Source organism: Lepidochelys olivacea (assembly GCF_965140295.1).
Source record: "Lepidochelys olivacea isolate rLepOli2 genome assembly, chromosome: 7".
Classification (NCBI taxonomy): domain Eukaryota; kingdom Metazoa; phylum Chordata; order Testudines; family Cheloniidae; genus Lepidochelys; species Lepidochelys olivacea.
The window spans coordinates 27,698,090-27,712,899 of record NC_140417.1 but is presented as its reverse complement, the minus strand read 5'-3'; the positions used below and the strand labels follow the sequence as shown (position 1 = coordinate 27,712,899).

At 43.4% G+C, this 14,810-nt stretch overlaps 1 protein-coding gene across 4 annotated transcripts in view; it reads left to right on the top strand.

Annotated features, from left to right (window-relative positions):
* Positions 1-14,810, top strand: part of CACNA2D3 (calcium voltage-gated channel auxiliary subunit alpha2delta 3) — a 728,899-nt gene that overhangs the window by 327,552 nt on the left and 386,537 nt on the right. For all 4 annotated transcript variants that reach the window (XR_014712447.1, XM_084634438.1, XM_084634437.1 and 1 more), the window contains exons 7-8: positions 2,154-2,214; positions 2,297-2,447. Coding sequence is in view for 3 of the 4 variants with exons in the window: in XM_084634438.1 (XP_084490564.1) it covers positions 2,154-2,214; positions 2,297-2,447 (212 nt within the window). In the remaining variant the exon portion in view is untranslated. The remainder of the gene's footprint in view (positions 1-2,153; positions 2,215-2,296; positions 2,448-14,810) is intronic.

Genomic DNA, 14,810 nt, shown 5'->3' with positions numbered 1-14,810 from the left:
ACCTAAAAGTGGCAATTCTCCACAAAAAAATTTCAAAGCAGACTCCAATGAGAGACTGCTGAATTGGAATTAATTTGCAAACTGGATACAATTAACTTAGGCTTGAATAAAGACTGGGAGTGGATGTGTCATTACACAAAGTAAAACTATTTCTCCAAGTTTATTTCCCCCTCCACTCCCCTACTGTTCCTCACACATTCTTGTCAACTGCTGAAAATGGCCCACCTTGATTATCGCTACACTGTATTTTCTACTGCATGCATCCGATGAAGTGAGCTGTAGCTCACAAAAGCTTATGCTCAAATAAATTGGTTAGTCTCTAAGGTGCCACAAGTACTCCTTTTCTTTTTAGGTGTACTCATGTTTCTTGGTGAGAACAGATAAGACCCATGGGGCATTTTTCTGCATAGTGCTGTATCATATGAGATATCGTGTAATTCTGCTGGATTTGAATTTTTAATAAAAAACGATGTTTTAATTTTGCTTGGGAATTATGAAAATGTGACTTCAGGCAGAAGTTATATCAACATTGCAACTGTAGAAATAGAACTCAGACAGCTAACAATAATGTAAAAAGCCTTATTTTGGAGTAGTAGAGCTGTTTCATATTGTGGTAAGTAAAAGTAATTACTACACATCTTTATTTCTATGCTAAATCAAATTAAATTAGCATTTTCCTTGCTAATAATTTCCTCATTCATATGGCTTAAAGGGAGCCTCTCCCTCGTGCTGTGGGACTCATCTCTCCCTGGGGTTAGATAACCATGGGACATAAAACAGAAAACCAGAAATCATGCCAAGTTCCACGTATAGGATGACATGGGTTCAAACACCTTCTCTGTAGGTTAATAGAGACGAGAATTGCCTTTGCTGTAAGGCATGAAAAATGTTCATATACGTTTCAAGGCATTAAAAAATGTTTAGGGACACACTTAGGATGTTTCTGTGTTTCTGGCTCTCTCTCTACTTGAAAAAATTACGAGGCACAAAAAGATAAGTAATTTCTTAACCTGAAATAGTGTGAGAAGATAAAAGAAGATAATTCACCTTTCAGATCATTCAGAGAGTTCTCCACTTGGGTATTCTGCTCTGTCTATAGATGCAATAATATTTCCTCTTCATTCATTCATTCATTCATTCCTTCTTTTATTTTGCACTTTCTTGGCATCTTCGGCCTGATGCCATCTGATTATCTCAAAGGATTATTTTAAGCATACATTGATTAACACCCATTAAACGCCAACAGAATACAGGCTGTTACATAACACTCTGCTCTTACATAGCACCAGACCCTGCTCCCATTAATTTCAATGACAACGCTCCCATTGACTTCCCTAATTCAAGATCAGGCCAGTAGTGAAAGAGTAAAAGTGCTCTTTTAGTTGGTTAGAGGCTGTTTTCTGGACCTTAAAGTCTTCAGTGTTTGTATATATGTATTTATGGTTGGCTGATGACTGACACATCTCTCTCTATAGGTTTTAGATTATAGTTCAGGTCTTCAGATCCTTGACATTTCGATAGTAGAAATTCTAGCATGGTTATTTTAAGAGGATCCTTTATTGTTCTAGGGATTGAATGCAAATCCAGAAATATCTTGATTTAAAAACAGGGGGGACTGGCCTGTTGATGTTCTTTATTTGAAAGCTAGTATTATATTTCCTCTGACCCACAGGTCAGAGACATTACCTCATCATAGTCAAGTGGTCTGTGGCAAAATGTCTGAAACACAACCTGTCAGTGATGCCATCAAGCATGACAGTCCCTGGCAAGTTGAGTCATGGTAGAAAGAGTAGTGGGGAAATTGACTTGATTAGCATCATCACGCTCTTGCCAACTACCATTGCTAAGCATAGCGAGGTCTCGAGCCACATTCTTTATTGTGATGAACAGAATAGTGGTGAAGCAGTCTTCACCCTGCAGTGGTCTGAAAGAAACATGATTGTATTTCCCATGGTCCTATTTTGTTAAAGTATTTTTCCTGCATTAGCTACTGCTGTGACCAGCAACTGCTATAGTTCTTTATATGTGATATTTAAGCATGTCTGCTCAATCAATAAAATATTAGAATCCTTTAAATGCTACTTTCACCACTAGCGAAGACACGTATAATGAACATTCTGATATATTGTAATCTAATCTTTTTTTTTAAACAGGAATTAAATGGGAACCAGATGAGAATGGAGTTATTGCATTTGACTGCAGAAATCGAAAATGGTAGGTAACAGTCAACCACCAATGTGTTTTTAAGAAATATAAAAAAATATAAGATCAGTCTGCATTTTGCTTCTTGGTCTAGGTACATACAGGCAGCTACTTCTCCAAAAGATGTGGTCATTTTAGTTGATGTCAGCGGCAGCATGAAAGGACTCCGTCTGACAATTGCTAAGCAAACTGTATCATCTATTTTGGATACCCTCGGAGATGATGACTTTTTCAACATAATTGCTGTGAGTTTCTCTGTATTTTTCTTCCCCTCTTTTTCTAATTAATTGTTTTGTGTTGTGTTCTTTGTCATATTCTACATCCTGCCATGTACATGAACAAACTGAATTTGGACGACACGTGTCGAGGACTGTGTAATGGCGTGCTACTTCACTGAACCTCAATAATTGGACAGACTCTTTGGATTTCTTCCAAAGCAACTTTATTCCTTGCTTTCACGTAACAGATTGAAAATTCTCTGGACCTATTCCCTCTTTGATCCCAACACATGACTACTTTCCGTGTCAGATGGCAGGGTTTTCTGTATGTCATTCTGGGAGTTGCAGTAATCACTGCCATAATAACCTAATGTGATTGCCTGAGTTGCAGCCAGCACAGCTCTGGTTTGTGACTTTATGCAACCTTTTAATGCAATCTGTATGTTCAGCTCCCTCCCCTGCCCCAACCTGTTGATGTGTTTTTCTCTGTTTTCCATGGTAGAGTGCAAGCTAAGAAGTGCTTTGCACATAAAAATAAGTTGAAATAGGCTGGTAGTGTCTGAGCCCCTTAATTAAAACTGCAACATACTCGCATCAAGTTTGCAAAGATACCCTCAAAGTTTTCAGTCTGAGATATGAGGGATGGTGTTTAGCCCCTAAGCTAATTGAGTTCCAGAAGTGCTGGATGCATAGGCAGAAAAGTCATGAAGCACGTAAAGCAACATGCAGAACTCACTGCACTGTGTCATCTTGATCTGCATATCATCTTTGTGGGTCTCGTTTCACTTTTATTCCTAATAGCCATTCTTTTTCTGTACTTTTAAAGCAACAACAAAATAATGGCAAATATGGCAATTCACATGTCACTCACCACCGACATTCTTTAATGCAGGGGTCTCAAACTGTGGGTCGGGACCCCTCAGGGGGTCACTAGGTTATTTCATGGGGGGTCGCGAGCTGTCAGCCTCCACCCCAAACCCCACTTTGCCTCCAGCACTCATAATGGTGTTAAATATGTAAAGAAGTGTTTTTAATTTAAGGGGGGGGTGGCGCACACGGAGGCATGCTATATGAAAAGGGTCACCAGTACAATAATTTGAGAATCACTGCTTTAATGGTCTGTAGAATTATTTATGAAAATTGGTATGTGATACTTATCCCGAGTTACCATAGTATACATACAAGAGGACATACATTTGCTGTATGCTCTATTCAAATTCTAGGTCAGTTTCCGATATGATCTTGTGATATGACATTGTTTTGCAAGGAATAGAATGGGTGCAGCAAAGCTGAGCTGATATGCATTATCGGTGCTACTAAAGATGATACATTAAATCATTAACAGCTGTCATTATTTCTGTGTGATTTGGCAGTTAATTTTCCACGGCACAGTAATTTTTTTAATTACAAGGTAAGAGCCTAATTCTGCAACCCTTAAAAATAAAGGGACTACTCACATGAGTAAGGGTGTCAGGAACAGGACCTAAAGTTGGCTGCCTTTTCAACTTCTATATTGTGGCTGCTCTTGGCTGGTAGCTTACACATGTTCCTTTGCTGATAGCTTTATAAATGCTTTATGTTTGTATCATAATATATCAAACCTAGGATTTTCTCCAAACTGTTTAATTCTATATATGTTGAAGAGGTTATTGAGGTACAAGCAAGTGCACTGTATGTAGTACAAAATCTCCCCAGTAAAATGAAGATCTTTTTTATGTAAAATGACTAAATAGGCCCTAAATATCCAAGTACTTACTCTATTTTAACAGATAACAGGCAAGTTAGTTCAGAATATCTTTCTTAGTAATCTTTAATTACTCATTACATAATTAACAGAAACTCACAGATGAGGAAGGCATAATTACATTCTGTACCAAGAAAGGTTTATTCTTCAACAAAACTGTGATCAACTTAAATAATCTAATTAAGGTTCTAAGTGGCAAAAATGTATCAACTAAAGAATTAAGATATTTAAAGAGCCATATTTAGTCGGTAATCATGATGCTTATCAGTAGTTGTGTCAATTATTATAAACAATTCAGGAAGAAAATTAAATGCTTTTCATGAAAAGAATTTTCTTAATGGAGTAACCCAATAGACCTATTTATCTAGGAAAATGTATAAAAGCTAGTGACTTTGCAATAAAGCTGTGGTAGAAACCTTACTTTAGTACAATAACCATATAGCTGCGAGTTGCTTAACTTATAATAGCAACTACATACTTATTCTTTTATAATTCTAGAATTACTGCATGCTTGGTTTATTATAGGAACCCCAAAGATATTTAGAGATTTTATTATTCTTGTAACTATAGAGTTACTAAATGATTCATTTAAGAGAGTGTAAATCACTTTTTAAACAGTTTTTATTTTAATTTGTAGGCATTTTATATGATTTAAGCATAATATTTTTATACTACATTCTATACGATAGCTTCTTAGACACTTCAAAATGGGCACAAACAGAGCGTTAGATATCAAACTGCTTCTGTTTGTGCTTGCAGATTTTGGATCCACATTTATTTGTAGACACAACTGAATCCGCTGCTGCTGCTGATGATTTGTGTTAATGCTCAAGAGCCCTAGCCATGGTCCATGACCCCTGGTATTAGGCACTGTGCAAACACAGAACCAAAAGAGCTTACAAGCTGTATAGAACAGGAAACAGCAGGTGGTACAGACAGACACATGGGGGAGTTCAAGGAAACAATGAGAGAATAGTAGCATGATTGGCAGTGGTATCTCCACACACCAGTAGCTTAACTGTGTTTTCAAGTTTTTTGTAGGCATCACAGAAAAGGAGAATTTTAAGGAGGGTTGTGAAGAAGGATAATAAGGTAGTTTTGCAGATTCCTATTGAGAGCTCCTCTCAAGCATGAGGGACAGCATGGGAGAATACACAGAGGTGCTTGTTTGAAAATGGAGGCTGGCATCCGGGGGTAAATGGACATGAGAGTCAATATCTCAGTGGTGAAAGAGAGAGATGTTGGGGGGATAGACTGTGAAGATCCTTGAAAGTGAAGAGAAGTAGCTTATATTTGGTGCAACTGAGAAAGGGGGAACCAGTGAAGGATGCAAAGAGAGGGATGACATTGTCAATGTGATGGGCTAGGGAAATGATCTTTGTAGCAGTAGTTTGAATGGATATGAGCGGGGTAAGATTACAGTGTCAAGCCCAGAGAAAAGGATGTTGCAGTAATTGAGACGGGAGATGATGCGAGCCTGGAGAAGATTTTTAACTGTATGGATGGCTAGGAGTGGCAAGATCTTAAAGATGTTGTTCAGAAGGAATCTGCAAGATTTATAGATTGTTGGGTATGGGCACCTAGAGAGAGATCCAATTGAAGATGATCCAGATAATGGGCCTGAGCAACAAGTGTCTGTAGTGATCCTAAAAGGATGTAGTGGGCAGAGCTTTTGGGGGAAGGATTAAGAGTACTGTTTAGCCATGTTGTACTTGACCTGATAGCTGGACTGCCACTAGGACATATCAGAGAGAGAGGCTGAGATTTTAGTTTGGGCAGAAGGAGATAGGTCTGCAGCAGAGTGGTAGATCAGTGAGTCACCAGCATAGAGTTGGTAGTTGAATTTGTGAACAAGATTACTCGGATGTAAGGTGTAGCAGGACAAGAGAAAGGGGAATTTAGAGATGTAAGGCAGAAGGGAGGCTGGGCAGTTTCTGGAGCGGCAAGTGGGCTCAAGCGTGTTTGGGGATTTTTTTTTAAGATGGGAGGGACTAATGTGCACTTGTAATATGAATGGAATGAGCTAGAGGAGAGTGAGAGGTTAAGGAGAAAAGTGAGAGGATGAGAATAGGCACAAGGATGATCAAGAGATGGGATGGAGTAATGGGAGCAAATGGAGAGGTTAGAGAGGGGAGCAGATGAGAAACATCTGTGTCTGTGACTGGAGAAGGAGAGAGTTGCAGGAGGGAAAGGAAGAAGGGAAGGAGAGGCAGTGGGAGGGGGAAGGTCATGTTGTATTTTATCAACTTTTCTTGGAAGCAATCAGCAAGAACCTGTGTTGAGAGAGAAGTGGAGACAGGAGGAGGGGAAGGTTTGAGGACTGAGTCAAAAGATGACAAAAATGTGTCTGGGATTAAGCATATGGGATTCAATTAAATTGAGGAAGTAGAATTGCTTAGTTAGGAAGGTGGAAGAACTGGAGGGGGAGAGCATGAATTCGTAGTAGAGGAAGTCAGCCTGGCCATAGGATTTCTACCAATAACATTGCAGCATAAGAGCAGGAAGGGAGGAAGCAGATATTGGGGGTGAGCCAGGAAACAGGGTTGGCAGGATGGATCTTGCAATGGGAGAGGGCCAAAAAAATCAAGTGGACGAGAGTAAACCATGTAGAGAATCAGCAACCATATCAGTGAAAGAAAGTAAGATATGGCAGGAAGGCAAGGGCTCAGAGCAGATGAAAGACTAAAGCCTGACTAAAAACGAGTTACAGTCACTATATGTGAACATCATTAAAAATTCAGTTAATTGAAGTATGCATAAAATAGGATAGTGAAAAATATTTTAATAGACAGGGTATATATATGATATCTATGGCCTGTTTCCTCCTTTACTAAATTATTTATTAAATATATCTGTATACATAGAACATAAAAAAATCCAATGTGGATCCTTCCAGAAAATAAACATAAAAAGATAATGTTAAAAATCATTTTTGCTTTCACGGGTAGGTTATTGCAAAACCTATCCAAAATTGATGGACTAGATGATTGAATTACAAAAGTATTGTTGAAATATGAGAGTAATTTTGTGCAGTCTAAGTTAAAATTTAAGGTTAGATCATCAGTGCATGAACAGAGATGTCTGCAACAACAAGAGAACAGACATATTTTTTTCAATTTGCTTTGAAGTATAACTCTAAGTCATGCATTAAATTAACAATATTATCATAAAAGCCAGAGTGCTAATTCTGTCCAATACTAAAATTTGAAAAATGCTTTTCAGAAGCATAAGCCATACATGAAATGAGCAAAATATTAACTGGGATGAGATTTGTTAAATCAATTTAAATGCCTCAGCCAAATGATTTTTAGCCAAGTTGATTAGAGGAGATCATTATTGGTGAGTTCAAGGCGCAGCAATAAGACCCCCAGTTTTTAATGTGCAGAATTTCCATTATAACCATATCAACAGAATTTGTTGTGGTGGTTCAGAATTGCATCATTTGAAGCCCTTCTATTCATTCAGAATAGATGAAGGGTGTAATTCGCTTCAGCCTGATTGAGTAAATCAGGTTTTGTGCCATTGAAGTGTAGATGGTTGGATTTCACCTCCTCAACCAAACCTGAGCCAGCATGTAGGGTTGTAATACGTTTTTCCTGCCTTTGGGCTGGTACAGTTGCTATAGATTCTGTGCTACTTGTACAGAGTGGTGGGATAAAGGACTCATATAAATACAAATATATAAATACAAATATAAATACCTCCCCTGGTTTGAGCCTGTTGTTATGCTCCATATCAGGCTGTCCAGGGATCTTTGTGCAGCCCTAATCTGGGTATAGAGTGGAAGGCCTCATCTTGGCTCAGTACAGCAGAGGTGAATTTCATTGTCTCTCTCTATGGATTTTGTTTAAGATCTCTTGAGGGAGGAATTTGGAAACTGAATGAATGGAAAAGCCATATTTTCAAACATTAATATTATGTGATCATACAGTATAACAATGTATACAGATTACAACAGACACATGTTTCTAGCCTCAATTTCCACAAAAAGGAGCAGCTGTTGCAGGGGGATATACCAAGTTACATGCCTCTCTCTAGGAGTAAATGTTTCTGGTTAGAGTCAGTTGTTGATCAGCTGCTCACCCATTTTACTTTACTCCAGCAATGTCAAAAATTTAATTTGGGTTTGAAATTTTTTTTCATTTTAAATTGCCAGGGAGATAAGATCAGATTGAGATTTTAAAGGCGAAATTGGGAAAGGATGGTGCAGGGGAAACTTTCTCTATTCTATCTAGGGCCCTACCGAATTCACGGCCATGCAAAATGTGTCTCGGACCATGAAATCTGGCCTCCCTCCGTGAAATCTGGTCTTTTGTGTGCTTTTACCTAATACTATGCAGATTTCACAGTGGGAGACCAGCATTTCTCAAATTGGGAGTCCTGACCAAAAAGGGAGTTGCAGGGGGGGGTCACAAGGTTATTTTAGGGGGGTTGCAATATTGCCATCCTTACTTCTGTGCTGCCTTCAGAGCTGGGTGGCAGGAGAGTGGCAGCAGTGCAGAAATAGGGGTGGCAATACCATACCAGGCCATCCTTACTTCTGCACTGCTGCTGGCAGCAGCTCTGCCTTTACAGCTGTTCTCCAGCTGCCCAGCTCTGAAGGCAGTGCCGCTGCCAGCAGCAGCACAGAAATAAGGGTAGCAATATCACAACCCCCCACTACAATAACCTTTTTGGACCCCTACAATTACAACACCCTGAAATTTCAGATTTAAATAGCTGAAATCATGAAATTTATTATTTTTAAAACTGCATGACCGTGAAGTTGACCGAAATTGACCATGAATTTGGTAAGGCCCTAATTATATCAAATGCCCATTTTAGGTGTGGTAGAGACAAGGAACACGAGTGGCTAGAGTATATGGATGTGGGAATATGTGACGGAAGAGAATACATTTAAAACATAATTGAAACTCAAGAATATTCAAAGCTTTCACCACAGAAGTTACTCTTTTTACTTTAGACAATTAATGTTGTGGTAGGGTATGTGAAAGTTAAGCGACAACTTTACGTTGAATGAGGGAAATGGATTTTCTATGTCCTTGCTCAGTTAAGCATGAAGCTGTGCAGTTCATCAGGCAAGGCAGGTAAAGCAGACAACAGTAAGTCAGTTGATATAGGATCATTAGTGTTATTGAGTGGTTTTGATGAATACCAAACTGTAGGTAACTAATTTTTTCTTGATACGGGGTTAAAGGGTTTGTATGGCTCTAACGATGGGAATTTGTGGCTTCTAGCACCTTTTGTAACTACACTTCTTTCTTACATGGGATTTTTGTAGATGTGATTTGGCTTATGCCCCAGTCACATGCAATTTTGTCTTTATTTACATGCACTATAAATATATTTATAAAAGCTGATTCTCAATCAGTAATACACAGTCCCATGATAGGCTTCCCCTTCTGAGACCCTTTTCCAGTCCCCCAGGTGAACCCCTTTCAAGTAGCAAGCCTGTGTCTGCACTTTTTTTGTCTGGGTCTCTGGATTGTATGTCCCTGATACCCAACTGTGATGCCTAGCAAGACCAGGGAGTTTGGTACCTGTCAGAGTTTCCCTTTGGGAGTGTAAGTAGTAACAGTATGCAGTAGCACAGAGGCAAGTTCTTCAAAACAAAGTGATTTATTTAGAAAAAAGTACACAGTGCTTAAAGAAAGGGATTTAAAATGCCAGAAACCTACATGCATGTTATCTTACCCACGCTTGGCATTGACCTTAGTAGACCTGAATTGGCCCTGGTGCCCCTATGTTTTTCCTGGGCACCACGTTGCATCTGTGTCTCTGTTAGCGTGCAGCCATTGACAGCTCTCCCCACCCTCATTGCCTCAAGGTCTCAGTAGGGTAGAGCTTTTAACAGATTGGTGTCTTTTGATCTCCAGATTCTCTGCTTTGGCAAGCAGTCCTGTCACTAGTGTTGGGTCTCGAGTCCATTTTCAGGGCTATAAACCTGGCTATTGTGTTTGAGGGGATGCTCCTTATCTAGGCTATTGTTTTACCTTTTCTGTCTGGTTTCTTTAACAACCCCTTTTTATCTAACTATTCATTCAGGCAGGGTAGTATTACAGGTCCTCAATTTTGGGCTATTTTGGACCAAGAGGGAGAGCAAGTTCCAGAGTCCTCAGGCCCTCCCTCTCTCTGATTTTGAGGAGAATTTAGCTCATGCACCTCTGCTGACTGTAATAGTGGAAATAGGGCGCAAAGGGAGAGGCAGGTTCTAAGCTGCCATTTAGGGCTCTATGTGTTCTAATCGACACCTGAAACTCCACCTGCAGTCCAATAGGCAGCCATGAGCCCTGGTGTCATGTACTCCAACGAGCAGCTGCCTTGAATAAGGAAGCGGCTGTACACTGCACCATTTTCAGTCTCTACATGGTTTTAAGATGTTCCCCATGTCTAATCTAATTGCAACAGTCTAATCTTGAGGTTATGAAGGCCTGGGTAACATTAACAAGTCCCACATCCAAAAGAAATGGTTACAGCTTCCTAGCTCAATGGTATAAAGATGACTTGGTTACTGCTGTAATATGATCAGTGCTGAGGATCGAAAATCAATCCTGAGCTGGGGTAGGAGGGGAGAGGGGGGAAGGTGGGGCAGGAGCCCCCGTGACCCCCACCCTACCCATCCGGCTCACAAGATGGGTCCTGAAGATGACCCAGAGGCATTTTTGGTTACATTTGAGTAGGCTGCCTCAGCTGCTGCGTGGGCCCCAGAACAATGGGCCATGCTCCTAGCCCCATATTTGATGGGGGCCTCTCAGGCCGCCTACCAAGGCCTTCCTAACGAGGAGGCCTGAGACTACCAATCAGTTAAGACTGCTATCTTGGACGCTCTGGACACAACAGCCGAAACCTTCTGGCGTAGGTTTCGGGAGGAGACTTATCCGCTTGGGACACGACCCTGCATTGTCACCCAGGAGCTTAAGGATGCCTGCTGGAGCTGGCTCCAACTGGAGTGACACACGACCATTGAACTGGCCGAACAAGTGATTATGGAACAATTTGTCCACATCCTCTTGTGGTGAAGAAGGGCGTGGGTCCTGCGGCATTGGCCTACAATTCTGAAGGCAGCAGTTGGGCTCATGGAGGACTACTTAGCAGCCGAGATCCCAGTGACCCACAGACTGCTGGGACTAGGGCGGATCCCCCTGCCAGATGGGGGAAAGTACTCCGGGTTTCCGGAGATAACCCGCCCACATCTAGGCCATGAAAACAGCCAACACGGTGGAGGACCCCTGGGTTTGATCCCGAAGACCCCCGCCCTCTGATGAGCCATGACAGCGAGCAAAGGACTCCTCCGAGAGAGAGCCTGGATCATCCTCTGCATTCAGAGGGTTGGCCGAGTCCCATCACTATCTGCCCCTGCTTCAGGTGTGGCCAGTTAGGATACCTCCAGAGGCAATGCCCCGCCCTGGACTGTCCCTTTGGCCAGGTCTATGCCGCGGATGTCTGGACCTGCCAATATTCCAGTCCCAAAGTGACCGTCCCAGCTATCCTTGGGGGAAGGCAGGGGAGGCCCTTGTGAATTCGGGGCATAGCCTGACGATGGTGCGGGAAAACTTTGTCCCAGCAGATCGCGTGACCCACAAGCCCATCCAACTCCGCTGTGTTCACGGGGATGTGAAGGTGTAGCCCTGTGCTCAACTGACCTTCACAATTCAGGGAGTAATCCGACAACTGACAGTGGGAGTTGCCCTGAACCTCCCCTATCCCATCATCTTTGGGAGAGATTGGCTGGAGTTCAGCTGGGTACTGCAGACAGCATCCCTCCAGACTGGGCCGGAGAGGCTGAGTTTGGAAGAAGACCCTCTCGAGGGTGACGAGGAAGAGCAACCCCCTGGGGTTCCTTTAGACCCACCCAAGGGAGGCCGAAGAACCCTCCAGATGAACCCCGAGTAGCACCCGAGGATGAGGGACCTCTCTGGGGCATAGAGGGGGACTTCTGTCGAGACCAAAAAGAGGACCTCACCTTAAGGCGGGCCTATAACCAGGTGGAATGTGTCACTATGGATCTAATTGGACCCCTTACGAGGAGCACCACAGGCTTTCAGTACATCCTAGTTGTCATGGACTATGCCACTTGCTTCCCCGAGGCCATCCCCATGAAGTCCATCACCGCCTAGTGTATCATGCCGGAACTTCAGAAAATCTTTGCTTAGGTAGGCTTACCAAGGGAAATACTAACTGATCACGGAATGATCTTCACTTCCCTCTACCAATTTACCTACATGCCTTTCGGACTTCATGGGGCCCCTGCGGCGTTCCAATGGTTAATGGACTGCCTTCTTCAACCACACCTCGAATATGCCGCTGCCTATTTGGACGATGTGGTGATTTACAGTCGACACTGGGAGGGACACCTAAACCGAGTGGCAGCCGTCTTGCGGTCTCTTCGGGCTGCAGGTTTGACGACTAACCCCAAGAAATGTCAAATCGGCTTCCAGGAGACCACCTACTTAGGGTATGTCCTGGGGCGGGGGAAGGTACGGCCTGTAGTTGGGAAGGTCCAGGCAATCCAGAACCAGCCTGCCGCAACTACAAAGAAGTAAGTAAGGCAGTTCTTGGGACTGGTAGGGTATTATCACCGCTTTATCCCCAAGTTTGCCTCCATTGCTGCCCCCTTGACTGAACTCTTAACAAAGAGCCACCCACAATGCGTCAACGGGTCCCCAGAGTGCGCCCAAGTCTTTCAGATGTTAAAAGACCACCTTTGCTGTGAACCAGTTTTATATAGCCTGGACTTCGACCGAAAGTTTGTGGTCCAGACCGATGCTTCGGCCGTGGGACTTGGGGCTGTCCTCTCCCAGACCTTTGATGGTGAGGAACATCCCATACTCTACATCAGTCAGAAACTTTTCCCCTGGGAACAGAACTACTCCACCTTTGAGAGGGAGACCAATAGGCTACTGGCGGTCAGTAGGCTGTCGAGGCCCTGCGGTCCTACTTCCTGGAGAATAGTTTTGTGGTAGTCATAGATCATGCCCCCCTTAAGTGGCTCCAGAACATGAGACACCAATGCGAGACTGATGAGGTGGTACCTTGCTCTGCAGCCGTTCCCATTTACCGTTCACCATAGGGCGGTTAAGGAGAATGCAAATGCGGATGGGCTTTCCCGGTTGGGGGAGGCAGAGCATGCCAGCCCCAAAGGTTGGGGGCTGGATTTGAAGGGGTGGAGGGGTGTAGCAAGGAGGTGTGGCCCCGCGCCTGTCAGAAGGGGAGAGACCCAAAATCGCCCCCCGGTGGGCAGAACCAGACCACCCGCGGCTGCCCCCCCGGAAGCAGAGGGGCGGGACAGGAAGCGGGACTATAAAAGGCCAGCCTCCTAGCTCAGTAGAGGGAGAGCTACCAGAGGAGCAGGATATCTCTTCCTTGCTGCAGGAGCCTGGAGCTGAAGGTGACGGCTGCCCGACCAGAAGAGTTACCTGAATTTCTGGAGACCAGCAACGCCAATGAACTGCCGGGGCTTCCGTTGGCTGTTTACACAGGGGAGACCGAGAATGACCCCAGAACCAAGGTACCCCAAGAGGGTAGGAAGGAGCCCAGGGACGCCGAATAGGGTTCGGCTGTGGAACTGTTGTGAACTGGCCAGCATGTTGTGGGCGGATCCCCACTAACCTAGTGGCGAACAACCCTGCCACTAATAGGGCCCTGGGCTGGGATGCAGTGGAGAGGGACATCCTGCATCCCCCTACCATGGGCACTCCACCTGTGAAGGGTGGCCATGTCCCCACTAATAGGCCAGGAGGCCTGAATTGGTCTGGCACCTGCTGGAGCTAGGGCACCTGACGCATTTGCTGTCGCTTCCGGTTGGGAGTTAATTCCCCACCCTAAACTGCTGGGCTGTATCACACAGACTCAGCCTGAGATATAACGGTGAACTTCACTGTCTGAGGGTTTGGGGTTGAAAGACTAGTTAAGGCCTGGGCTGAATGTCAGCCAGGCCTACTAACTGCTCACTGCCCTGACTGAGAGATTTGGCAGAAGAACTAATTGCTAATTGGCTAATCACCAGGTGGACTCACTAGCTGTGAGCTAAGCCCTGCTTGAGAAGCAGCGAGGAGGTGTGGCCTCCTGCCCTGTCAGAAGGAAAGAGATCCGCGCATCTCCGTACAAATCCAATTTCTCTTGTGATACCATACATATGATTGTGATAGCATACATATGCTAATGTAGTCAAGGTAAATTAGAAGCCACAAACTCAAATCGTACCCCTAACAATTTGGCTGGGATTCTAAAGAATAAATTTCTATGCCTTGTGCATATAATGATAATGAGAATGAGACTCTTCGTGCAACCTTGATGCCAGAGTGAACATTCTTAATCATATTCATACTCTTCTGGAAAGGAAGTCCCTTCTGTAAAATTATACTGCTAAGGGACTAAAAGTGTAATCTTTGTGATGATGTGGGCTTCCTTGGTACTGCACAACTGTGGAAAGTGCAGCCCTGGAGAGGTTATGAGGAGCCTGGCAAGCACACACAGAGCAATCTAACTAGTCCACAGGATTTCTGGTTATCTGTGATGATCTGATTCATCCAAAATAGTACTGAAAGGGGACCTCATAGATTTCTAACCGTCTGAACTTAGGCTGTTTAGATGTGACCTGTTATAAAGTAGGAAACTGATTCATTTGCCTTGTAGTGGTGAGAGGC